This window comes from Numida meleagris, chromosome 18 (assembly GCF_002078875.1).
Source record: "Numida meleagris isolate 19003 breed g44 Domestic line chromosome 18, NumMel1.0, whole genome shotgun sequence".
In the NCBI taxonomy this organism is placed as follows: Eukaryota; Metazoa; Chordata; class Aves; order Galliformes; family Numididae; genus Numida; species Numida meleagris.
The window spans coordinates 5,781,971-5,807,661 of record NC_034426.1 but is presented as its reverse complement, the minus strand read 5'-3'; the positions used below and the strand labels follow the sequence as shown (position 1 = coordinate 5,807,661).

Sequence of the window (25,691 nt, the reverse complement as noted above, 5' to 3'; positions counted from 1 at the left end):
GATGGGGGTGCTTGTCTATTCTTTATACCTTTTATAATGTGTTATTTAACAATAGATTTTCGCATTAGCCCATGGAAAACAAATTCTCATTTGCTTTCGCTCCATGTTTTAACTCCAATTTTGCACAAATGGGAGTAACCACGTCCACTTTCAGGTGATGACGGTGCAGGTGTGAAAGCTCTTTTGTGTCTTGTAGCTATGTAAGGAGGGCAATTGAAGTGTTTGAAATGGGGTTCAGCCTTCTGATGGGTGAGAATCTTTCGGGGCATAATGCAAGTGAATTATTCTCCAGGCACGCTAACAGAACTTCTGCAGATGGTTGTTTTGCAGCTGGTTGTGCTTTCAAAAACTCTGCCAGCTGCTCTATGGAGAACCGACTTTTGGAGTGGATGTGACATCTGCGATTCACGTCTCTGCCATAGTGGCTAAAGGCAAAGCATCTGAAGTGAAGCAGAGTGGGTGGAGGTCGTTCCATCTTCGTTTTTTGGAGCTGCGTGACATACCTGCACCGACCCCTGCGACAAGGTGACCCGAGCACAGGCTGGGAGTGGGGTGCTTGTTCTGAAAGCGGCCATGAGGACGTACTCCAAGTTTGACTTTGAGTGGAGATGTTCATTGCCCCTCAGATTTTTATTTCTTATGGTATTACTCAGCTGCTTGCTACCGTGGCGCGTTGCACATGCTCACACCGTGCTTTAATTGTGTCATTATTCAAGGGCATTCATCTTCCTGTGACTTAATGCAGCTGGCGTAGGGAAGTAACGTGTAGCAAGAAATAAAAACAGGCAGGGAAGTTACGGTACATACAATGCATAATGATATTTATTTTATGGACATTAATACGTATGGAGGAAACGAGTTCCAAACACGTTTAGTTTTTCTTCTCCTGCTGAATGACTCAGAAGAGGGGAATAGCAAACGGGATAATTTATCACCTTCGTAGTTCAGCTTTAATGAGTCAGACAATGGTTCCAGATCGAGAATTAGTGGAATTTTGCTATATGCCATAAATCAGGTTTCTTTGCAGCTGAAAAAACAGATGCATAGGTTTCCTGGGGCTATCAGGCAGGAGACGCTTGCAGGAAATGTAAGTACAAGTGTCACTGCTTTGACAACCATTATTTCAGCTAGCATTCGCATTTCTTTAAGGTAAGTTGAAACGAGAGACTCTCTCTATCCGAAGCAAAACCTTGCACTGAAAGCATTGCAGTTTGATCCATTGGCTATTTAGTAAAAAAATTTTTTTCCATAGTGAGGGTTCCTCTTTCTTTCCTTTTTTCTCTCCTCTTTCTCCTTCTTTCTTTTCTCTCTCCTTCTTTCTTTCTTTTCTCTCTCCTTCTTCTGATGTTCTAAAGTAATGGAGCTAAAGGTAAATGCCCCAGGCAATCACTTAAACCTGGTGCCTCTGACAGGCACAAACACGCTGGGCTCCTTCATGTGGTTGAAATTAAATTCTTCAGTAGTTGATGAGTGAGATCTTAAATTCTTTGCTCACCCAGGCCGGGCAAATCTCCTTCCCTAGCGCTTTTTAACAATTACTGCTTCTGAAAAACTCATACTTTACATCATCTTTTCCTAAAAGGCCATTCCAAGCCCTCGTGCCTGCAACGCAGGGCACAAACCCTGCAAGCCGCCGCCTCTGTGATGGCTACTGGGGAGGAAAGCAAAGCATAGGAAATACTTGCAGGGCCACACCTGCCGTGTTTATAGCTCATTACTCATCCCCACCCACTGCCAGGCCCTGAGTATTTCCTTCAGTGTGCCTTTACCGGTGCAGCGGCCTTGCCTGCATGGTGCTGAGGTGCTTTGTACCCAATGGCCCTTCCCTTTCCCCTTCAAGTCTCCCTCAAGTTGGGCTTGGTGTCCCCACCAGCAGTTGCCACTTGTGGGCCTGGTGGCCGCCTCGCCCTGAGGTGAGGCCGTCAGTCACCGTCCCCCTCCCTCCCGTGTGTGCTGCGCCTTGCTTGACGTGATTGCTTTCCTGGTGATTAAGAAATCTGAGTAATGCAATGACCGTGCTGAGTTGCTGTTGCGGGGAATAAAAAGTTCAGGGGTTTTCCTCCCATCTTTGGGTCAGAAATGGATGGGTTCTCTGTGGGAAGCCTCCTGTTCCCCCCAGCAGAGGGATGTTTTGGTGCTTTGTTAGTCGGACAGCTGAACTAGTGAGGCGTAGCAACTAGGGGCTGCCACCTGCTCACTGGTGTTTGCTGGCCTTGTAGTGTGCTATCTCTGTGAAAAAATGATTTGCAGCAAGGTCGGCGTGATCTCAGTTCTGGGAAAGGAATTCTGGCTCTTGTGGATGTGGAATCACAGAATCATAAGGTTGGAAAAGACCTCTCAGACCCCCAGGTCCAACCACAGCCCAGCCCACCATGCCCACTGACCGTGGCCCTCAGTGCCACATCCCCATGGCTGTGGAACAGCTCCAGGGACGGGGACTCCTGCCTGGGCAACACCACTCCTTACGAGAAGAAACTTTTCCCTAATAATCAATATCCACTGATTACTACAGGCCTAGACTCCAAACGTTTGTTTAATCTCAAGTAAGTCAGAGGCATGAAGCAGCAGTGCTGTTCTGTGTAGTGCTTTCTCTGTTCCATAATGCCTATTAATCACGTTTCTAAGTGGCTCAGCGCTGTGCCAAGGCTTTGAAAGATTATGCAAACATACAAACGGATCTGAAAAGAACAGTGTGTAGAAAAGCAAAAGGATCTTCTGTGATGACTTCGTAACAGGAGAGAGCCTGCTTCGGTCAGAGGTCTGGCAACAGTAAACCTGAGCTCACCTCAAGGAAGAAGAGCCCAAAAACACTGTTCAAATATCATTTGCTATTCTTTGACTTTTCTGATGTTTAAATGAAACGCACAATCAAAAAAAAGTTGAGCCAATAAATCCTAAACTTTAGAGTGCGAATGTTTTCCTAATCATATGCTGGAGAGGGCAGGAGTGAACACTTTCTTCTGTTTCATAATATGATATTTTTATGGTAATTAAGATTGTTTTTCTTGCTTGTTTGCATCATGCTTTTGATTCAGGCTGATTAAGCAAACATCATTAACCTTGGACCGGGAAAACTTCATTCTTTCCTCCTGTATTGGCAGTGCTACTTAAAATGGTCTCCAATGCAAATGTATCTTAAAGAGATTTGCAATGTGTGCAAAATTCTTATTGCATGGTATGAGTTAGGTTTTTTTTTTACTTTTTTTTTTTCCTGGAGTTGTAATTTATTGTATAACTCTTTCTTCACGTTCCCATATGTCAGTGTTGGTTTATTTTATGTGGTGTCATAATCAGTAATGCTGAGCTGAAACAAGACAATAAAACTCTACATAAGAGCCTGAAGGGGAGGGGGGGAGGAACCCAGGCTATTTATATAAGTTAATAACTTGCAGTCTTTTTTATGCATCATTCTTTTTTCCTTAATATAAGAAAAATTATGTAGTGACTTTTAACTTCTGTGTAACGTCCAACCCTCTTTCATATAGAATGCGTTGGAAAAAAATAAAGCACTTAGAATAAATTTGCAATTATATACGGAGGACAAGCCTTGTAGATACAGTATGTCAAGAAAGTTGAGCAAAAATACAAGAAAAACATGTTAGGGCGTTAATTTCCCTTTCTGTACTTTACATCTGGTCATTCTTCAAAGGCTTATTACCATGGAGAATGGAGAATATATTATGAAGCTTAGATTTCTCTCTTTTTTTTCTCCCTTGATTGTGATCATGCGTATGGTTGCATGTATAGATTGCACCAGTGCATCTGAAAGAATGCCATAGACTGTCAAGTGGAGAACTTAGAATATATGAATTGCTTTCTGCTTAAATTAAGTCTTTAATGTAGAAAAAGAATATATACACGTATTTAATTTAATATTTATGGATTTTGAGTAGCAGATCTGTAGCAGATTAGTTCATCTTGGTAAAGTATTGTCCATAGTCATACTGTCAGTGTTAGTGGGTTTTTCCAGTGCCACATTGTCCAGGATTGCATTAATCACATATACTTCATTACAGTTCTGCTGTGTTTTTAGAGTGATGGAACTCCTTAACGCCCTTCTTTTATGTTCTCAAGCATTTTTGTGACATCATCTCCCTTTGCCAAGTAGAAATGCTGGGGAGATGGTTAGTTCTGTAGGCTAACACCTTGCGTTCTGTAGGAATGCAGAGCTAGAGGGGCTCAAGTGTGAACTTCTTGATAAGAGATTATGAAGTTACGTCACACGTATTCTTCCTAAATCTTCTCTATCTGCCTGCCCCTAATCTGATTTTGGTTTAAGTTTAGGCTGGTAGGCCTAGCTGAGAGTGTAGATTTGAACCCGAGTGTAAGTGACCTACTCTTAACCCAATGGATTTGATGGGTTGGCGGTTGGACTTGAGGATCTGGGAGGTCTTTTCCAACCTTAATGATTCTTTGTCATTTTAACTTGCTCAGTTTCTTCCATGTTTCCATAGAGCATGAATAGAGATGCCATTCGAGAGAGTGTACTTTTGTATTTGTTCACATTAGGAACAGCATTTATACCAAGGTAAGAGCTGGTTCAACACCATCTGAGACCCCCTTGGATGTATTGGGTGTCAACTAGGTGTTGAAATAGCAATGCTCTCTGGATTTGGCTAGCTGCAATCATTATTGCTCTCTGTTTCTATGGGAAAAGGATAGTAGAAATTAAAGCAAAATCTCGATTTAATGCTTGAATAGCTCATCTTACTGTTCAGTTGATTTGGATAAAAGTAGAGGAATGAATACGAATGACTTCCAGCCAAGCAGAAATTCTATTAAAGTAGGTTTTTTTTTGTTTGTTTTATTAAAAAAAACAGTCTTAAATTTCTTTTTAAACACAGTAAACCATAGATTTTTCACTAAAGTATATTTGTTGCTTTGGTTTAGTCTGTCAGCAGCTAGTCCTTGGTCTTCTAATACTTGTAGAATCTTCATGTTATGTTCTTGTTCCTCTAGACCCAGAAATCCTTTCAAGGAGACTACAGATGTTTTGGTGGATTTTTTATTTTTGTAGTGGTCTTTAGAAGATGTTTTTGGCATCATGGGCTTCAGGAAATAAGTTAGAGTATTTCTTGCAAGCAGCTTTCATAAAAAATATCTGAAAATTGTTAGTTTTCTTCTTATAGTCATTTGTTTCAGGAAGATGCAGAAGATGAGTGCCTTAATAAAATGGTGTTGAATGGCACAGCAGTTAACAATGTTATCTTTAAATAGGTTTTTTTTTTCCTTTTTTTCTTTCTTTCTTTCTTTTTTTTTTTTTTTTTTTTTAGTATCTGTAGAAAATTATTATTGTAAAGCTACATATCCTGCAGATGAGTTCTGGAAGGTCTCTTATTCCAATGGGCACAGTTTCAGCTCTTGTAGCAGACGTCAGTCAGGTGTGTGTGATGGTTTGGGCTGTGTTTGGACAAAAAAAATGATAACTGGGATGGTCTGTGGTTCACATTAGTGCTATAGGTTTGGATCCAGGATTACTCAGGTAGGCAGGAGACACTGTATCCAACTCCATAAAGGCAGAGTAAAGGGTAGTGAGCTGGAGGTCGGGTAGGTTGCTGTGTGGGGTTCCATTTGGGACGGTGACTGTGTTGCTGTTCTCCATCTGGCAGTGAGAAGGGAAACACTGGGAAGACGTTGGGGATGATGAAATGAGAACCAAGGGGTCCACAGCGAGGCTGTCATCCTTCAGCTCCTCCCAGAGATTGCCTGGGACAAAACAGAAAAGGTTGATTAACTTTCTTTACCCATGTGTTTTGAAGCACCTGAGAAGTAGGTAATTATGTTGTTGTGTGTGCTGTATGTGTAAGTATTCTTAGTCACTTGTGATTGTTTAGTTGTTATTAGTCTGTCTCCATAAAAACTTAAATCTTGGAGAAAGCAGTGTTAAGATAATTATTTTACTTGAAAATTGGCAAGATTCTGTTGCAAATGTATCATAGAATTACAGATTCATTAAGGTTGGAAAAGACCACTAAGACCATCAAATCCAACCATCAGCCCATCCCCACCATGACCACCAGCCATGTCCTTATGAAGTGTAACTTCTTGTTGAAAGAAAACCACTATTTTGAAAGGGGGAAATTGCCTCCGTCATTTTTTGTAAGAGCATGAAAGTGAATCTGCAGATACTATTACTGCACAGCTGGGCTTCTTGTCTTTGTATGACATAGCTTATCTGAATGGCATACTAAATTACTGGACATGCGATTACCTGATTAAAAAAAAAAAATCAGAAATAGGACTTGATGCCCCATCCCTGGAGGTGTTCAAGGCCTGGTTGGATGGGGCCCTGGACAGCCTGAGCTGGTGCCTTAGTTAGTGGCTAAGGCCTGTGCGCAGAGGTTGGAACTAGATGATCTCTGAGGTTCCTTCCAACCCAACCCATTCTATGACTGTAAGACTTTTTTCCTAAAGTGTGACAGGAAGTTTCTCATCTTTCCATTGGACTTATCTCAGAGAAAGCACTTGGTAAGGGGCTGCAGGAGGAGGGCCGTGTTTTTCATCTTCATCACTGAAGATTTCATCCTGCGGGCCATGGTTATAATGGGCATGGTGGGGATGGGTTGGCGGCCAGACGTGGTGATCTTTGAGGGCTTTTCCAATTGTAATGATTCTGTGATTTTATGGGTGGGTATGGTGGGGACTCAGGATGGTTGGACTCCTGATCTCAGAGTCCTTTTCCAACCTGAATGATTCTGAGTGGGCATGGTGGAGAGGGGTTGAAGATTGGACTCACAATCTTAGAGTTCTTTCCCAACATGAACAACTCTGTGATTCCTGGGGCAGTGGCCAGAATACTGTTGCTGTGTTGGGCTGTGATGTAGTACGCCTAAATCTACGCTGTAGAACTACCTCGGATCCCTACCTTGGAGATCAAAGTCGGTGAGGGATGGGTTCAGAGCATCGATGTCGTTGCTGAGGTCCCCCTCCTGCAGCAAAGGGTCGGGCACCGTGCGGGCCGTGCAGTGCTCTGTCATCACCTTCACACCACAGCTCGGGGGGGTCTGGGCCGGCAGTGGGGAGTCCTGGGTGGTGCTGGGTTGACCCCGCAGTTCGTTTGGAGCCTCCCCGGAGGGAAACATTGTCTGATGGTCGGGTGTCTGCGGCATTAACGCACTTGAGATTGGAGGGAAGCCCTGTGGGGCCGTGTAGCATGCAGTTTGCTGCCCTCCGAGCAAGTTTGGCAACGTGTTCTTGGCATGGAGAGCTCCTGATGATGCGTGGATGGGATGTAGAGGCTGTGGTAGAGAGGAAAGCGGGGGCTCGCCCAAGGAGTGGGGTTGGACTGCCATCTGCCTGGAGAGGGATGCACCTGCAACACCATTAGGGCTGCAGGACATGAGGGAAGATCGCAGCTTTTCACCTTTGTCACCTATCAGTGTGTCAAGCTCTTCTACAAAACAAAGAGAAACAAAATCCATGAGGTATTTCCTGCAGAGCCTTCATCGTCATAGCTTGCAGCCAGGGAATGGATGAGTGCAAAGGTGCTAGCCTGTAGGGTAATAACTCCAAAAGCCTGAAATGTTCTTCTAAGTAATCAGTGCTGAGCGTGTATTAGGTAAATTATATCGTCCCACTTAAAGATTGAGTATTTATCAGCTGACTTCAATTTTTATTTTATGGAACTTATTCTTTTGCTTTAACATCTCACTAAGCATTACGATAGAACAGCTTTGTGCCCATTTAGAAGCAAAACCTGGCCTTTAATTCTGCTTTTTTTGACTTTATATTAAGGAAAACATCCTTAAATATTTCCTAAGTTATGTATAAACTCTGTTATACAGCTTGGTGTGCATTGCAAAGCAAGTTCTGGGGACCGCTGCTTGAGAACTAACATGCACACTTATTACTGACCTGGCTTTGCCATACTCTTCCTCACAGCCACTGGATCTTTCCTCTTCCATTTCTGCAGCTCCTCCTGCATCTTGTCAATCTTGGCCGGGTTCAGAGCCCACAAACAGCCTTTCCGAGAGGAGTTGCCTGATTTGTTTTCAACTTTCTCAAAGCATTTGTTCAAGGATAAGTTGTGCCGCACCGAGTTCTTCCAGCCATCCGGGGCTGTCTGGAAAAACAAAGCCAATCTAAGAACGGTATTTCAAGGAAAAAGAATAAATCAATCCCATAGAGATTTCTCCATTTGGTGATTTTATAAGAAATACTGCTTAGGTGATATTTTCTACGTGATGAAACTGGTATTTTAGAAGGAGAGTTATTCATAGGCCCAAATGGTTTAATCTCATGCCCTACAAGTGAGATACAGATTTCTACATCTGATTGCTGCACCTTTTTGCTTTACATTTATTTTTAAGCCAGTGGTGGAAGCTGGGAGGTCCTTTCAACTTCACAATGCATTAAAGTGATTCTTCTGTTTGTGTTTAGGTGGTCTCTGGTCAAGCTAAATCCCTTCCTTACTCTGAGGACAGTATTGCAGCCAAATGCAAGGAGGGAAAAGACATCATCCATCGCATTGAGACACTGAAAATGAGTGTGCTGATCTGTATCCTAGGGTTCTTATGGCAAATTGCTGATGTGTCACTTCCTTGTCTTCTACAGAAATTCTATACAATCACAGACCTCTATAGAAATTCTACAGAATCATAGAAGTCTATAGATTCTATGAAACTTGACCTTCAGATTCTTCTGTTGGAACATTAACTCCTTGTCCCCCAAGGCGGTCCTTCACCACAAGCTGGGAAAGACCACATTTTCCATTTCTGACAAATTCCTGATAAACTTAATAAATTTAATAGTTGCTTCGTCGTTCAAAATATTGCTTAGTTGTGAAAGTTGAATAGGTGTTATTTCCTACAACAGGAAGTATTTTGCTTTCCTAACAGCACCGTTTCTACCCTTTTGTCCACCTGATGTCAGCATTTCACCATTTTGTTGGCCAACCCTGTAGGTGAGTCAACCTGAGCTTCTCTTATTAAAAAACAAATATAAAAATCCAACCCAACCCCTTTACAGCCCTTTCTGCTATAGGGTAAGACTGGAGATGAGTGGGAATGCGTTGGCTCAGGCTGCCCAGGGAGGTGGGGGAGTCCCCATTCCTGGAGGTGTTCTAGAGTGGTGGGGATGTGGCACTGAGGGCCATGGTCAGTGGGCATGGTGGGGTGGGTTGGGGTTGGACCTGGGGGTCTGGGAGGTCTTTTCCAGCCTCAGTGGTTCTACGGTGACCGTTTTTGTCCCTTGCAGATCACATCCAAGCTGCTTTCTGCCACCTCCAAAAGCAAATACAACTTTCTCTAAGGTAAAATGTGCAATTAGCGACTGCCTGCGCTAACCTGGGAGAGTGCTCGTGCTCCTGGCTGTGTGTGAGGCTGCACAAACCTCCGTCTGTATCTAGACAGGATAATTAGTATTTCTGCTCAGCGCTGGGAGTGGTGTGTGTTTCTCAGAGGTTTTCAGATGTGTGGGGGTGTGAACGGTGAGATCGTTTTAGGAACGTAAAAGCAAAAAGTACACGGATTTATTCTGGGGAGCGGTGCCAAGAGTTGAACAGGTTCTTGCATTAAACTCGGTACTGCTGAGCAGCGAAAAATAGTTGTTTACCTAGCTGGGCCCCGAAGGAATGCTCCAGCAAAGCGTTAGAAGTACTGCTCTGTCACCAGTTTTTATTTTCACATGTGATGCTTGGTTAATGAAGCGAGCTCTGCCTGCTGAAGTTACAATTGTATGGTTGGAGCTGTCTTGCTGCAGCTCTATCTGGCCATCGTTGCTTCCAGAGCACTGTGGAAGAAGCTATGTGGAATTAGGCTCCATTGGATCTTCCCGACATCTTGGACCACCGGTAATAACCCAATTAACAAGATGAAAGCTCAGCGTTGAACTCGCTAATCGCACTGAAGTAAAAAAAGATGACGAGCCAAAAGAGATTGTTGTGCAGACCCACTGATCCCGACAGCCTCTTGAAGTTTAAAGAGTTCAGTGATCTTGCAAAACCCTTTCTCTTTAAATCTAGGTCTCAAGAGAAGGGAGAGGTACATCAAAGAGTAATTCACCTTCAGCTGTGTAGATGATTTTTTTTTTTTGGGACGTAGGAGTTGGATTGCTGTGTTTCAACTAGAAATGAGATCGTTGCATCATAGAAACTAAATTTGCTGTGGCAGCGAATATGAGTTAATTTGACTAGGCTTGTATCATCTCATGTCTCCCAGCAAGATTCTACATACACTTGTACTCTGCTTCAGTTCTACTTTAATTGCTTCCCCTCCCCCTGGTGAATCCTGCTGTTTACTGAGTTCTGTTGCACCAACACAATGCTGTTTGCTGATTTCTATATTTCTTTAAGTTTCTCCAAGATATGTTTTTTGCCATATATTGATAATGGGCTGTCATAAGGACCAGATGGAGGTAGGGCTCAGTCCTTATAAGCACATTTGCTTATTCTGTGCTTATTTTAGGGATGTTTGGGATGAAAATATTCAATTATTGATTGTATTTCTAAGTAAAAAAAATGAAAAAAAAAAAAAGCAGAAAAAAGTCACAAAACTTGAACTGTTCCAATTATAACCCCTGCACCATTCTTTTCCTTTAACGTACATGAAGACAGTGACATCATTCCCACTGACTTTTAAATAATTGAAGAAAAAGCCACGAGGATCTGCAAGAAGACCTCCCAGTGGAACAGCTGGGCTCTGATGAATGAGAAGAGCGAGGTTTAGATTAGGGCTAAAAGAGTTATTTAAATTGTAGTTCTGCACAATACCAACTTCAGGACGCTGGTGGCACAGGACCTCATTCACAACTCTCAATTATTTTTCTTTGTGTTATTCATACTTTTTGCAGCTCTTGATAAGTTTGTGGAAAACAGTATTGCAATGGCTGAAATACACCTCTTGACGTTTGTTCTTGTATTGAAGATGGGAGCACTTCACAGCTCTTTTGCTCTTGCCATGTGCCACTGTGCCCATTTTCCTTGGGTTGGAACTCATCGTGTTATCATGGGATACTTTTGGAATGAGGATGGCTGGGCTCTCTATTTATATTCCCTTCTCTCATTTGTAACAGGTAATAGAGGAACTTGTGATTCCTATGGGAGGAATCTGGGGTTCTGGGAACACAAAAGTTGAATGGATCCCAATGAATTCCTTCATGATATGTTTGCCATTTCTCTGATTACTGGCATATTTAATTTTTGTTGTTGTTGTTGTTGTTTTTCCTCAAAACCACTTGACACTGCTGCAAAATTGACCAGGACAGTTATTCTTAATGATTCTTAGTGCACTTTTCTTAACATGGGTATCTGAATCATCCTTTTGTAGTTGCATTAAGTCTATTTGAATTGCTGCATGTTTATTTGCAATAGAAAGCACCACAGACTCACGTTGCTTTTGTTTTGGGTCTTGCTAACAGCTGTGGGCCACTTGCTCTGGATGTTTAGCAAGACGTTTTTGGGGAATCAGCAAGAACAAAGCTCCATGTGGAGCAGCAGCCGGCGATTCAATTACAGCTCTCCTTAGATCTAACTGTAATCCCTCTGCTCTGGGGCTGCGTGCTGACTCATCTCTCCCCACCTGCATCCCAAGTGCAAGAAGCCATTTGCTCTTACAGCATGGATTTAAATCTCAATAGCATCTGGTGCAAGCCGGGCACCCATGCCTTCACCAGCATGACCATGTAATTATGAGCTTAGTACCATTTATCACATCTTGTACTTCTCCTTTTACAGGGCATGCCAGAGATGATGTTGCCTAAGATGACACCCCAGCTCCAGCACCTGATGCAGCTGTGGGTGTCCCTGTTCACTGCAGGGAGTGGGACCTGATGGCCTTTAAAGGTCCCTTCCAACTCAGCTATTCTATGAAGACATCCCCATGCCTCTGCTTCCATGAGTCTGGAGGTACTGTCATGGCAGGGGAAGTCACAGGACCAGTTCTGCCTGTATCTGAGATCTGAGAGGAAGGGATAATGTTTTTAGAAATATTTATCCCTTTTACAAGCTGTTAGTGAGGAGTGGCCGCTTGTTATCTATGCAAGCTCAAAGTAGGAGCTGTTCTTAAACTGTTGTGTTAAGTAGCACTACGTACTGTGCTGTGCTCATAATATTCTCCCCAGGCACCGAACTCACCTTAAAATAAGGAAAGTGCTCTGTCATGAAATTGTAAATCTCGCTGACTGGCAAACTGCCCGTCTTGCTGTTTTTGAGTGCCATGAAGATCAGGATGCTTTGGGGAGAGAAATAAAAGTGTTTTAGCTTGTTGGAAAAGACAATGTTTGTCACAGAGCTCGTAATGACCATGGCTTTCACTCTCAGAGCAGGAATCAGGTTGAGTATTAGGAATGATTTACTCTCCAAAAGAGCAGTGATGCGTTGGTACCGGCAGCTCAGGGAGTGGTGGAGTCCCCGTCCCTGGAGGTGTTCCAGAGCCATGGGGATGTGGCACTGAGGGATGTGGTCAGTGGGGCACGGTGGGGGTGAGTTGGGGTTGGACATGGGGATCTGAGAGGTCTTTCCCAACCTGAATGGTTCTGTGAATACCAATGATGCTGACAGTTCCCACTCAGCTGTCTAAGCATCACTCTTAGATGCAATGGTCGAAATCCATGTAGAATATGAATAGCTCATGTCCAATACGAACTTCAAGTAATATGATGGAAAATGGAGTCAAGACCTTTAAATCCTGGCTGTGGTTTTTAAGGTTGTGCTTCAGTGCTCACATTGATAAAGGGCACATGGAAAGTATCAAGCTGAGTGACAGAAGGTATAATTAAAATTAGTCTGACCTGCTTCACTAGAGTAACGTTTGGGGGCTAATCCTATGTGATAAGCAGTATATCTGATGTGTTTTCTAGGCATTCCTTTCAACCTAGTTAGTGGGGAATTAAACAGCACTAATACAGGTCCCGCAAAGACACCTAATTGTGATTAGTCTTGTGCTGATTTGCAGCACCTTAGACTTTCGTTAGAGAAAGGCTTTGCTTTTCTTCTTTACAGCATCTCATTTCCCTCTGCTTTGGCCCCAGTGTCTGGAGCACGCTGTGATTCATACAAGCAGGACAGAGCACACTGGGAACAGGACAAGTAAGCACCTTGTTGCAAATTATGCTGAAAATATGCCATGAGTAGACAGTGTATTTCCTGCAGCATTAAGTGTTGAAAAAATGTTTTCTTACCTATAGGAGTAGATGGGTTTGGGAAACAGAGGCTGCTGGGATTCTTGAGTGCTTTGAGGAGCAATCCTTTGGTAGGGGTAGTGCGAAGAGGTGATGTAAGTCACTGGGTAGCTGCCTCCTGATGGGTACTGGAGAGACAACCAAAGAGATGTCACTTGGCTTGGCAACGAGTTCTCAGAATGTTTCTTTCTTAATAGAAATACTAAGCTTTAATTCGGAGGATATTGTCCTCCACCTACATTTAATAGCTGTTATGCAAAGGCAGAACTGAAGTCTTTCTAGTGTGGTATTGAAAACCATTGGTGTTACTGGTTAGTGCTTAAGGAGGAAGAGAAGCAGGAGAGGAGTGGGCTGGGATGTCGGCTGCTACCAGTTCTGTTGCAGTGAGTTCCATGCTAAAGAACTGTTTTGTTTTTTTTTGTTAATTATTGCCCATTATGCTACTGAGTTGTTGTGAAAAATGGGTCGTTAGACCCTATCTATCGTTTCCAGACCATGCACAATTGCATAGACTTAAAGAATTTACTCCTTCAGCCATCCTTTTCATGGCATCTCTTCAAGAGATCCCCAGGCATGCCCAGTTCTCAATACACTCAGCAATGGATGGCCCATCGTGAGGTCACCCCAACAGAAATATACCAACGCAAAAAAACAGGGAGGTCAAAGGAAATACTGCATGTAGCTTGCCGTGATTGCAACAGAGTTTCTGCCGCTTTGCTCTCCGTTTCCTATCGCAGCGGTTGGTCACGTATTTTTTCTGTCCCGAATTACAATTCCAACCTGCTGGCAAGCAGCTTTCGAGAACAAAGGAGCACTGCCCCACGGAGGTGAGATAGCATCAGTTGGCTCTTGGTGCGGCGAAGGCTCCCACTCAACTCGGGATTGGTGAGAGAGGAATTTCTGCCTCTTACAGCTGAATCTTTCCAGATGCCAGGGGTAGGGCACGGCCAAAATTAGGAATCGTGTCACGGGCTATTAAAAATCTGCTTGCATGCCTTTGCTAGCGCTCAAAGGTTGCTGAGCCGTGTTCTGGTGCGGTGCTGCTCACCTCTACAAGCCCTGTGTCATGAGTTTTTGTTATGGTTCCTCTAAGGACTCTAATATAGATTTTTCAGAGTCATCAAGAAAATTTTCCTGGTAATTAATTTATGCATCTTAGTTTCTTACTGCCATTGGTTTCAGTGGCTCTTTGAAAGGAAAGGGTTCTAAGAAGGAACTGGTTGGGATGTTGCTACCAAAAGCAAGAACTGGGCGTTTTCGTGATCATTTCTGTTTTATTGGTCTCATTACTCCTTTTTGAGGGAGCAAGGCTGGGGAATGGTCTGGTACGACTGGCTGGAGCTGGTTCTGCAGTCACACTGCTGGATGAAAGGTGTCCGTGTTTTATGGTGGGTGGGTTGGTGGCTTCAGCAGTGTCTGCCACTTCTTTCAGGTCAATAAGAAGTAATTTTCCGGCTGAGTCACCATTTGTGCTGTGTCCAGCAAAGGGGAAGGTGAGGCCACTTTATCGTTTGGACCGAGTTAATGAAGGAGTCGATCTCTCTCATCCCTTAATGAAAAGAGAGGTGTAGTTGCTCCAGGCTAGGGGGCCGTCCTGAGTTTAACTCCGTAGTGATTTAAGTTGTCCGTTCCATTCAAATTTGAAAGGTAAAACATTAATACATGCAAAAGGTGTTATTCCATTTCTTCTGTCTTGTATCACTGCCCATTTGCTAGCGTCTGACGATGGCATCTCAACCTGTTATGACTTTGGCTGCTGATACCCCTCACTTTTCTTTGATTAGTAGAATCCGTTGCCAAGCTTTTACTACAGTAACATCAAGTAGCACAATCACTGCAGTCTAACCAAAGCCTGCTGCTTGTAGGAGAGCTGTCACTCTGCCAGCCTGCAGGTGGATGGGAGACTTTCTCCTCCTGAAGTGCTTGTTGTGTCTTGCCTAGCAGTTCCCAGAAGACATTTCAGCTGTAATGTTGTGGGTTTTTTGAATGTGCTTAATGCAGATAAGTAGTCATATTACCGGTATCAAAACAGCAGTGATGAGGGAAGGGTGGTCATTTCAGTTATATGTTTTTTATATATATATAGCCTGAATATCATGCATTGTCATGCATCAGCATTATGGTCAGTTATGCTTCAGCTGAATATTCTTTCACTGGGGATGATGCAAGGGCCAAAAGATTGCAAAAGAGATGGATGTGCCACCAAACTCAGGGAGAGTGAGCATTGTCTCGCTGTTATTTACTTTAAAAGGGGGTATTGTTTCATCTGGTTTTTGGGCTGTTACCGTAACTACTGTATGACTCTGGTGCAAGAAACACAGCATTTTTGGTTCTACGTATGGTACTGACCTGGTGGAAGGGATGTGAGGGGCAGTACATCTGCTGCACTTGGGGCTGATAGCAGTACAACCCAGGCTGCCCTTCCAGTGGGGATGTCCTAAGCTTGAGGTCTGAATCCTGCTAGAAAATATGTAAGGAAAGCATTATTAGAGAAAACACCTCAATTTAATCCCATCAGTTACTGTCCTGACTTGTCTTTCATTATACCTGATGCTTATTACTACTATCCTCTTGTCAACCCAGTGCCACATCCAGTATTGACTAATGTCTGTGCTATTTTGGTGAGCATCAGATGATTTTTTTTATCCAGAAATATCAACTTGCAAGCAGCTTGTGAGCTGTGCAGGAACTTTGAAGTTGCACGTTAATGGAACCAGTGGAGACATCAATGAGTAGCTGGTCTGAGTAGTCAGAGGTGCTTTGTATAGGGCTCATGCGGTGCTAATCTTACGTTCTTTGCAGCCCAAGAATTTGGGAAGAAAATGGGTTTTTTCTCATTAACTGCTTACAGATTTTGCATTAAACTAATCTGATCTGAGTTTATATTATTTATCCAGGAAATAAGAGATTTAGATCAACTTCCTCCTTAGTCTGAGTGGCTTCAATCTGTGGGTATGTATCCTGAAAACGTCCCCTGTTCCTAGCCGAATTGTCTTAGCTCATTTAGAGGTTATTTTTGTTCCTTTTTTACCCCTCTTTTTTTTCAATAACCCTGCAATTCTTTGTATCAAAACCAGTTCAGAGCCAGTGATCAGGGCCCTCTCCTGGCAGGTGTGCTCATTGGTTTTGTCTGCACGAGACTGTGAAGATAGGGTTTACACTTTGGATCATAGCAGAGATATCTTGTAGAGATACTACCACATGGTGTATGACCCCTCATACTTTCACATGACACACACTATAAATAGATTTTTTATTTAATTTTAAGTAAGTAGTACTGATATCTTGTAGTCTCTCTTCTATTGGTGCCAAGAAAAAATGCAGGTCAGCAAAGGCATTGTAAGAAATCTATGTACATTCTCAGATGCACATGTCCTCACAAGTCACAGAATCATTAAGGTTGGAAAAGAGCTCTAAGGTCATCCAGTCCAACCATCCACCTACCACCAATGTTACCCACTGACCATGTCACTTAATGCCACATCTCCATGGTTCTGAACACCTCCAGGGACAGGGACCCCACCAACTCCCTGGGCAGCCTGTGCCATGCTTGAAAAAACACCATAAGCTTCTGTCCCTTGAGAATGCTGATTGATGACATGATATAAAACCTGTTATCGGGAAGGATTTGAATTTTTAAGGCTCTTGTCTACTGGAAAATCCTTTGCCCATGGACACCTTTCTGAGAATTGTTTTTCAGAAGGAAAAACAACAAAACAGGGAGCTTTTTAACTATAAATATCTATCATGAGCTCTAGCCTACAACTTCAGAAGAGGTTAAAATCCATGTAGTCACACTGAGATAAAATAATTCCAAAAGCGTATATTTTTTTCCAATTAAACACAGGAAAAAAAAATAATAGAAAAGACAACTGACCATGACTTGTGAACTGTGGTCTTGACCTGTGGTGCTGTACTGGAGACTGTTACACCACGACTGTTCGGAGGAGATGTTTGGAACATGTGTTGGAAATGATTCTGACTCATCAGGGCCCGTGGATGCTGGGAGGCTCTCAAAACCGTCGATACTTCTGGTGTTTTTGAATGGCGGGCCTTCAGGTGGAAGGCCTTGCTGTGCTTCCTGGAAGACGTCTTCGCTGATCTGCCTCTTGTAGGGGTGAAAGGGGTTCCTGCTGCTCTTGAGGAACCTGTCGTAATTTCCTACGGTGTTTTCCTCGTAACTGTACCGTCGGAATTTTTCCGCGCTGAAGGAGACGTGGAATTTGTTCTTGCCGCAGTGAATCCCTTGGCTCGTGGGGTATCTCCCAAGGAGCTGGTCCTGGGCCGGGGAAGCAGGGCTGGGGCTGTGGGAGGACTCGGAGCTCTTCCTTTCTGTCCTGTCTGATTCGTATGGTTGGCAGTTGTAGCTGGGATTATCCTGCAATGACATTTATTAAATGGCATTTATTTAGGGCTAGGATGAACAAATATTTTTCCAGTATGTTAAAAACCCATCTTATTGACGATAATTAGAAAATTACTAGTCCTACCACCTCCACACAGATAAAGCTTGAAAGGTTTTTCTCATTACCTGGTGTCCAAACCTGTTTAAAGGAAAGTTGATAGAATAATTAAGAAGACTGAAATAACCCTAATCTGTCAGCTATCCTTGGAAAACAGGATGTGATAGGCAACTTTTGCCTCACTGATCTGTCAGTTTCAGAGGAAAGATGATGTATTATCAAATGATGAAAGATTAAATGACAGGAATATAGTAAGTGCAAATCTTGTCATACACAAGTTTAATCAAATGGACTTGAGCTCGTTCTTAGTGTTACACGCTGCCTGATACGTTGCCAGTTACATCACTTCCTCTCATTAGTGTAACCACACTCATTCCGTGAGCCATGGAGGGCCTGGGCAGACAGTTTCACCTCCTTCCTGTCTCATCTCCTCCCTTCCCTTTTGTTAGCAAAATGAAATTAACAGCTTCTCAAGGACTCTTTAATCTATAGGGGAAAGGTTTAACAAGAACCCGTGTCTGGGTCCTGGAGCTGAACACATACAGCTTAGAAATTATGCATATTTTCCCTGACGTCAATGGTGAGTAACATCTTGGATGCTTTTTGGGAAGACATGCTGAAGTCAAGAGCAAGTTATTATGTTCAGTGAAGGGAAAACAAGCACAGGATCTCAGAATCATTCAGGTTGGAAGAGGCCTTCAAGATCCTCCTGTCCAGCCCCAACCCACCCCACCGTGCCCACTGACCACGTCCATCAGTGCCACATCTCCGTGGTTCTGGAGCACCTCCAGGGATGGGGGCTCCCCTACCTCCCTGGCAGTTGTGCCACTGCATCCCTACTCTATCTGAGGAGTTGTTCCTCATATCCAACCTGAACCTCTCCTGCCACAACTTGGGGCTATCTCCTCTTGTCTTGTTGCTGTTATGTGGGAGAGTAATGTACAGTGATATACAAAAAGTAATGTCAGATTATCACATAGTCCCTTTTCCCCCTTACCTCTCTAAATCCAAGGTGCTCTTACAGGAGAACAGGTAAAGGAGTATATGCAAGAACCAGTTTTCAAGAAATCTCAAGGGGATTTCTGCAGAGTGGAACATGGGGGAGAGCTTTTTTCATTCATATCCATATGGGTGTGTGGGTCTACCCGAGCTCGTACCTCTGGGGGAGGAGAACAACACAGGTTTTTGGCACTCACCGTGTGCTGAATTGGGGATACCGAATCCCCTGGTGTCTTCATGAGGTCTTCTTGTTGGTCCCTTTCCAAAGTGTCCGAAGAAGAAAATTTAATATTAGATTGATCTTGAAGTAGTGAAACCATTACCAAATCCGCTTCAGATGGAAACTCTGTCAGAACGAAGGAAAATTTCAATAAATATTTTCTAAAACTTAAAATGTAAAAGAAACCACCCTGTTACAGCGTAAGATATTCTGCTAGGCAATAACCTATTCTAATAATAAGGATATTCCTAATCTGAGTTCTTCCTGTAGCTCTCAGAGAACTGTTATCTAGGCATAATTACAATGAAGTGTGATACAGCGTTATGCAGATTTACCACTATTTTTAATAGAAATAATTACATTTTTTTGCCTGTGGATTCATAAGTTAATGAAAATGTATTACTTTGGACTTAAGAAAATTTAGCAATATTGCTTTACTGAGAGACAGCTATATTAATTAACTACAATTGCTCTTAGTGGGACTACATACAACAAAGGAGTTTGTTCCTATCATTACTTAAGACTGATGAGTACCATCAGCTTATAGTTTTGCTTTTTTTCTATTATCAATTCCTTATGTTTTGCACAATTTAAATCTCAGGTATTCAATGAGTTCCCTGTCTTTGATCTTCAGATATTTCAGACATATCTAATGATATTTGTCAGAGTAAGATGAATGGATTCAATCTTCCAGAAGTTTGTTTTCCATTTTTTTTTTTGTAGTCCTTTTTCACTGTAAATTTACAGTAAAATTGCAAAGGCACCACTGAGATTGCGGGGTATAAGTCAGGAAAAAAAGGCACCTCAAGGGTTAATTGACAAAGTCTTTGCCACGTGTTTAAATGGCTGTTAGGTAAATAACTGAAGGGGTTATCGGGTTTGGCTTACAAAGATGTATCACTTAAAAATGTGGAAAATCTATTTTGCTCTTACAGTTCAAAGAGAAATCTGTATTTATGATGAGTTAGATTGCACTGCCCAAGGGGATGAAGTACAATGAGGCTTGGAAATCACATGTAAGACCTCGAGTGTATCAGGAAAGAAATGATGTGAACTAAAGTTCACCGTGTTTTGGGCACAGGCCCCATTCCCAGTAGCTGAACTGGAGGTTGATGAGGAGATATATGTAAAACTCCTCTTGAAAGGAGCGGGTGGGAAAACTGACAACTTGGAAATGTGTACGTGTGTATATTTGTGATTGTTGCAGGCTGTCTGTTCTCTTAATGCAGTTTTCCCACTTATCTCCAGGTTATATAAAGCCATATCTGACCTCTCCTTTATACTGCAGTTCTTCAACCCCACTGCCTAATTTGTGGTCTTAAGCATTAGAATTTCATTAAGAGCTTTTGTGCAGTTACATGTCCTGCCTAATGGCTTTTTCATCGCAAGAGGCATTGGACAAATGCACACAAATAAAGAAAAGGGAAGAGACTGGTTTCAATAAAATCAGATCAGTGAAAGGAAGAGAATAACTAAGTCACAAAGCTTTGACTGCAGAGTATAATAACACCTGAAGTTTTTCTCTTCCCATTAGTTTTACCACTAAGACCAGAGAAAAAGCATTGGCTAAAGGCATTGGGCATGCCAGAAACAAAGTGAGTATGTCATGGCTATGTGGAGAGTTAATACAATGTGGACCAGGAAAACCAAATTATTATTGTCTCCCCCCTCCAAGTATTTTGCCTGATTCTGTTCATTAATTTTATTTTGCAGTCTCATGGAGGCTGATAGGAAAGGAGGAGTCTTATTGACCTTTTAATGCTGTGATAAATCTCTCTGCGTAGCGAAAGTGTTATTAAATGGGAACTAGCCTTGTACTGATGCAAGGTCAAGCTGATAACCTGCACTTAGTGGTGGTTTGCATTGTTACTATGGGTTTTTGAAAAGAGATTCCAGACCACATACTGACTTCCTTCTATAAGAGAGATGAACTTGTGGTCATTGGAGGCTGTCAATAGTCGGAGTTGCAATAAATCATTTGCAATAAAGTCATGCAACTGTTACTGGGAGAGAGAACCTGAGGAAACTGTGGGTTGCCAAGATGTGGGACTTGTGAAAGAAAACAATGATGCTTTGATTTGGAAAAAGGAATGTGATGGTCCCAGATGTAGCTGGAACCTCTTCTCCCAGCCCATGCCATTTCACTGCTGTAAATGTTGCGTGACAATTCTGGCTCCTGTTATAGGATCACTATCTTCAGAAAAAAAGAAATCGGTGAGAAACTGTAACCTCAGCTGAGCGTGTGGACAAGCGAGGGAGCAGCTGACCTATTAGCTCTGCATGACTGGAGCCCTGTGGCACCCATCCATCGCTCAGACAATCCCTTTTTGTGTGTTTCTGGACATCAGAAGGCATTTTGCCGACGGTGCGCTTCCCCAGAGCTCGGCACTAGGCTGTGTAACTCATCAGAGCTGCTCCAAAGCTGTACCTTACTGTAAATGCTGCCCCTCCATCCCTTGGGGCTGGGATCAGTTTTCATGAGAGGAAGGTGAGCTCTGGATGTTCCCCAATTTGTAATTCATCCTGCATGCATGCCCGAGGCAGCTTGCTGCTCCGCACTTGACACTGGTTGTGTGATCTCCTCTGCCCCCTCCCTGCAGCACTAAATCATCTCTTTCCTCTCCAAGTCACACCGCTGGGTTCCAACCCAAGAAAGAAGGAGCTATCTGGGATTTCTTCTTTCTCCTGTGTTCTACTTTTAAGTTTGTAGATAAAAATCTGTGCCCAACAGTATCATGTTCCCAATAGTATCCCAGTGTTGTAGAAGTGACCAAAAATGTTTGAGTAGGACTTGCCACTTGTACAGGGATCTTTCTACGTGTCATTTTTATATGGGAAATCTTTGGGTGAAAAAAGGCACTATTGATGAGAATCAGAGCTTTTTGTGGCTTACCATGAACACAAAACCCTCTTTCTGAGCTTATACCCAACAGACTGACCCCGAATGTTGCTCTGGGTTGTGGCTGCGAATAGCTATGAATTGTCACTAAGCCTTGCTCTGTATTTAGAAAACACTTTCAGGAGCAGAATTTCAGTCTACACAGCAGGGTACTACACTGTGGTTTTGCCACATTGGTTTCTGACTGCTTTCTTTCTTCTATTTCTGGTACATGCTGTTCCTTGATGATACTTGAGGATACTTGAATGGCTTTTGCAGTGCTGCTAAGGATTGTATTCTGTTCTGCCTTTAGATCTGTTTGTGAGTCCGTTCAGCTTGACTCTGCTATTTTTGCTTCCTTATTCAAGGGTTCTACTCTTAATTCTCATGGTTATCCAGTGGTTACTGCCCACATTTGACTTTTGCTTATTTAGTGGGACTACGTGGAAAATCAGCTTAATTCATGATGGCTGGATTAGCCATAATCTCAAGTATGGGTGAAGAAACATTGCAACCATGAGACCCTTTCTGCAATGTGTTATGTGAGCTGCGTTTGCTGCCCTCAGGGAGGGAGTAGGGTTTGGCTGTAGCTGCACTACAACTTCCCAATGTGAATAAATTCCTATGGAATAGTTATTCTGAGAGCAATGTAAGTAACCTTGAGAGAGGATCTGATCAATGTCTAATCTGAATGCCACTATATGGGATGAGTTTACGTGTAAGAGAGCTCCATAGACGTGTTGATTCCACTTGAATAGTTGTGGAATAATTTTGTATGAGCTTGAGGTTTGAGTTTTATTGTGTGAATTGATATCGATTGGATGAGGATGAACTCAGCTTGGTAAATTAGAATCACAGAGTCATTAGAGTTGGAAAAGACCTCTCAGATCCCCAAGTCCAACCCCACCCCACCATGCCCACTGACCACATCCCTCAGTGCCACATCTACACTGTTCTTAAGACCTCCAGGGACAGGGACTCCCCCACCTCCCTGAGCAGCTGTGCCACTGCATCACTGCTCTTTTGGAGGAGAAATTGCTCCTAATACCCAACCTGAGCCCCACCTGACACAACTTAAGGCCATCCCCTCTTGTCCTATTGCTGTAACCTGGGAGCAGAGGCCACATGCTTGTAAGTACACCAGTATTTTGGTGGATGGGGCCCTGGGCAGTCTGATCTGGTGGGTGGCAACCAGCCCACAGCTGGGAGTTGGAGCTCAGTGATCTTTAATTCCCTTCCAACTCAACCATTCCATGATTCTATCATTCTGGGTCACCTACATCAAGGTGCTACATTCACATAAGGGAAGGTGCCACATTTTATGAGATCGTTTCTGAATTATGAGTGTTTATTTCCCTTCATTAAGAGTTACCTGTGGGCAGGGCTGGTCGCTGAATGATCGCTGTGTGCAGTACAGAGACATGGGGCAATGCCACCATGCTCAGATATGCTCTCAGCTGAGAACAGTTAGGAGTACTGCGATATCCCAGTGCTTTCTGGTAGGATGAGTGGGGCTTTACAGACAAAATGAGGCTTCTGGTCAGCAGAAAGGGAGCTCAGCATAGAAAAAAAGCTAAACATGGGAAAATTTAGCAAAGATGATTGAGTTCATCATCTGGACTTGGTTTTCCCCACAGCTTGTTGCTCTTCATATAAACACCACTGCACCTTTCCAACGACACCAGTTAACCTAATGAAAAAAGACGTTAGCTCTCCCTACCAGCTTTGCAACTCTGGTATTTCCTAAACCCTATCCTTTGCATACTCTATCCTATTTTCTGGATGAATGATTGTGCTGTTTCCTGAATGAGCAGTATGAAATTTCATTGCTTTATACTAGACATCTGAGCATGAAGTCAGACTTGATTCCAAGAGCTGAAGTCGTTAATATGATACAGAAACTGTGATTCTTTCATGAATAACCAACTTGGTTGGCAGGTAAAACTAGCACATGAGATAACGGCAAAGCGTGTTTGTGGGCTGATCATAGCAAGTATGTAACTGAATTCAGAGCAAATGGACCTGCAGTAGATCTGAGGAGTGGCATAGATACAAGAAGATCATCTTTTTTGCCCTTCGGTGTCCCTTTCTCCTGTCATTTTGTAGCTTGTCTTCTCCTAAGTATTCATCCTTTCTTTTTCCACTCCCTGCAGTGTAAGTCCATGTCAAATTGCTTTCTTCCATCATATTACTGATTCGTTTGAAGTGGTGGATGCCCCATCCCTGAAGGTGCCCAAGGGCAGCCTGAATTGGAGCCCTGGGAGCCTGAGCTGGTGGGGGGCAATGGGGTAGGAATTGGATGATCTTTAAGGTCTCTTCCAACCCAAACCATTCTATGATACTTTAGATATATTCCAGTGGATCCTTTTCCCTTCTACTATGGCTAGCCTACTTTCTGATTTCCATAGTGGTCCATGGGCTATTCACAATATATCCTATTAAGAAGTGTTTTATTTTTCTACAGTTCAGTCGTATTTTAATGGAAATGCAAATTATTTGATTTCAGAGATGAAGGCTGAGAGATGATATTGGGTAAAGCTTCTAAAAATCTGAGTACCCCTGAGCTGCACAATAAGGAACGTAGGTCAGGTGTTGCTGGGAACTCCGTCGTCAACATACAACGTGTGGTAGCCCTGTTGTTCTCTGCTTCTTGCGTGCTAGTGAACGTGGTTAGTAGTAAGATGCTCTCCTGATTTACTTATTGATAGATTTAGAGCTGTATGCAATGCGGCGTACCCCATTAATCCCATTTGGAAACACAATATGGGGGAAAATAGGGGACACATGGCACAGCTCCTGCAGTAGTCCCATAATTTATTTTACGTTCCTTTTCTCTCTCAGTGAGTCATGCTCATCTCCCTGTGACTTGAGAGTTCATCCTGGGATCTCATGCCATCTTTCTGTCTTTATGAGAAGGTGTGTATGATGATCCACCCTAATGGTTTCTGTTGCTGGCTGTGGCAGCATGTTTTATGATGGGTGTGGTACATTCCCATTTTCTCTGTTGTGCATGTACAGTATTCACCTTGCAGCCCCACCCGTGGCCACTCCCACCCTCCCACTGGGAATCGCCCACAGTAAGCTCTGTAATTACCTTTATTTGATCTGAGGAATGGATTTGGGAATCTTATTTGCACAGTCGTAAGATGAGGATGTTAAGACCAACCCCCCCCCCCCCCCCTTCCCAAAAAAACAACCCCCAAAATAAACCAACCCCCCATAAAAAAAAAAAAAAAAAAAAAAAACAACCCAAAAACTTTGACCGACTGATTCACTGAGCAGTGATGAGTTACAAAGAGAAACACCAGAGGCACATAACCAAGCTCAGGAGCTGCTCAATTGGAGTGTTTCCAGAGGTGTTTTTTTTTTTTTGCTTTGGAAATGTCTGATTCCATTTGTAGACAAGGAGGAATTTCACCTGCTGCCACCTGTTCTGAGTTCTTCATGTTAGTTTCTGTTAGTTTTACAATGAATAAATCTCAGTCAGTGCAAACTATGCTTTGCACCCGTTTTACATCTTTACTATGGTTTCAAGCACTTAGTTTCTGGAGAAACCTTTGGAAAGGGAAGAAAAGAAACAACCCAAGACCCAGCCTCCTGCTTTGTCTTCTTAAGATCAAAGGTCTTTCAGCAACAGGTAACTAATTCAGCCAGCTTGTAGCACAGCTGATTGGGAGTGATGTATTCTGCTGACAACCCTTGCCTAGGCATGAATGGAAAATGCTCCATGTAAAGTAGTAAAGATGGAGGAAAGGAATCATTACAGAGAGATAGACCTGTGCATGTATGCGTCCTTTTTTACCAGTTGAGTAAAATGTTAGAAGCCATAAGTGATGCCCTCATTATCCTAATTGGGACAACAACAAAAATGGAGGGGAAGAACCTCTTCCACAAACTGAAGTAGTAAATATGCTTAAAAATAGTTTTAAACTGATGTCGTTGGTAGAGGCAAGGGATGTATGTTTTTAAGTCTCTAACATAATCCTCTTTCTAAAAGGTAGAAATAGAGAAAATG

At 42.9% G+C, this 25,691-nt stretch overlaps 1 protein-coding gene and 1 long non-coding RNA gene across 2 annotated transcripts; one reads left to right on the top strand and one right to left on the bottom strand.

The window, feature by feature from the left end:
- FOXN1 (forkhead box N1) lies at positions 5,294-22,631 on the bottom strand. The gene is made up of 8 exons (XM_021415831.1): positions 18,776-22,631; positions 16,994-17,494; positions 15,466-15,576; positions 13,117-13,244; positions 12,071-12,167; positions 7,855-8,062; positions 6,866-7,393; positions 5,294-5,706 (listed from the first exon to the last, which is right to left on the bottom strand). The coding sequence occupies exons 1-8, from the start codon at positions 18,896-18,898 to the stop codon at positions 5,444-5,446; spliced, it is 1,959 nt and encodes a 652-aa protein (XP_021271506.1). The 5' UTR covers positions 18,899-22,631; the 3' UTR covers positions 5,294-5,443.
- LOC110407764 lies at positions 9,145-17,086 on the top strand. The gene is made up of 4 exons (XR_002444022.1): positions 9,145-11,010; positions 11,672-11,842; positions 12,938-16,068; positions 16,964-17,086. It is a non-coding gene; the product is annotated as an uncharacterized LOC110407764 (long non-coding RNA).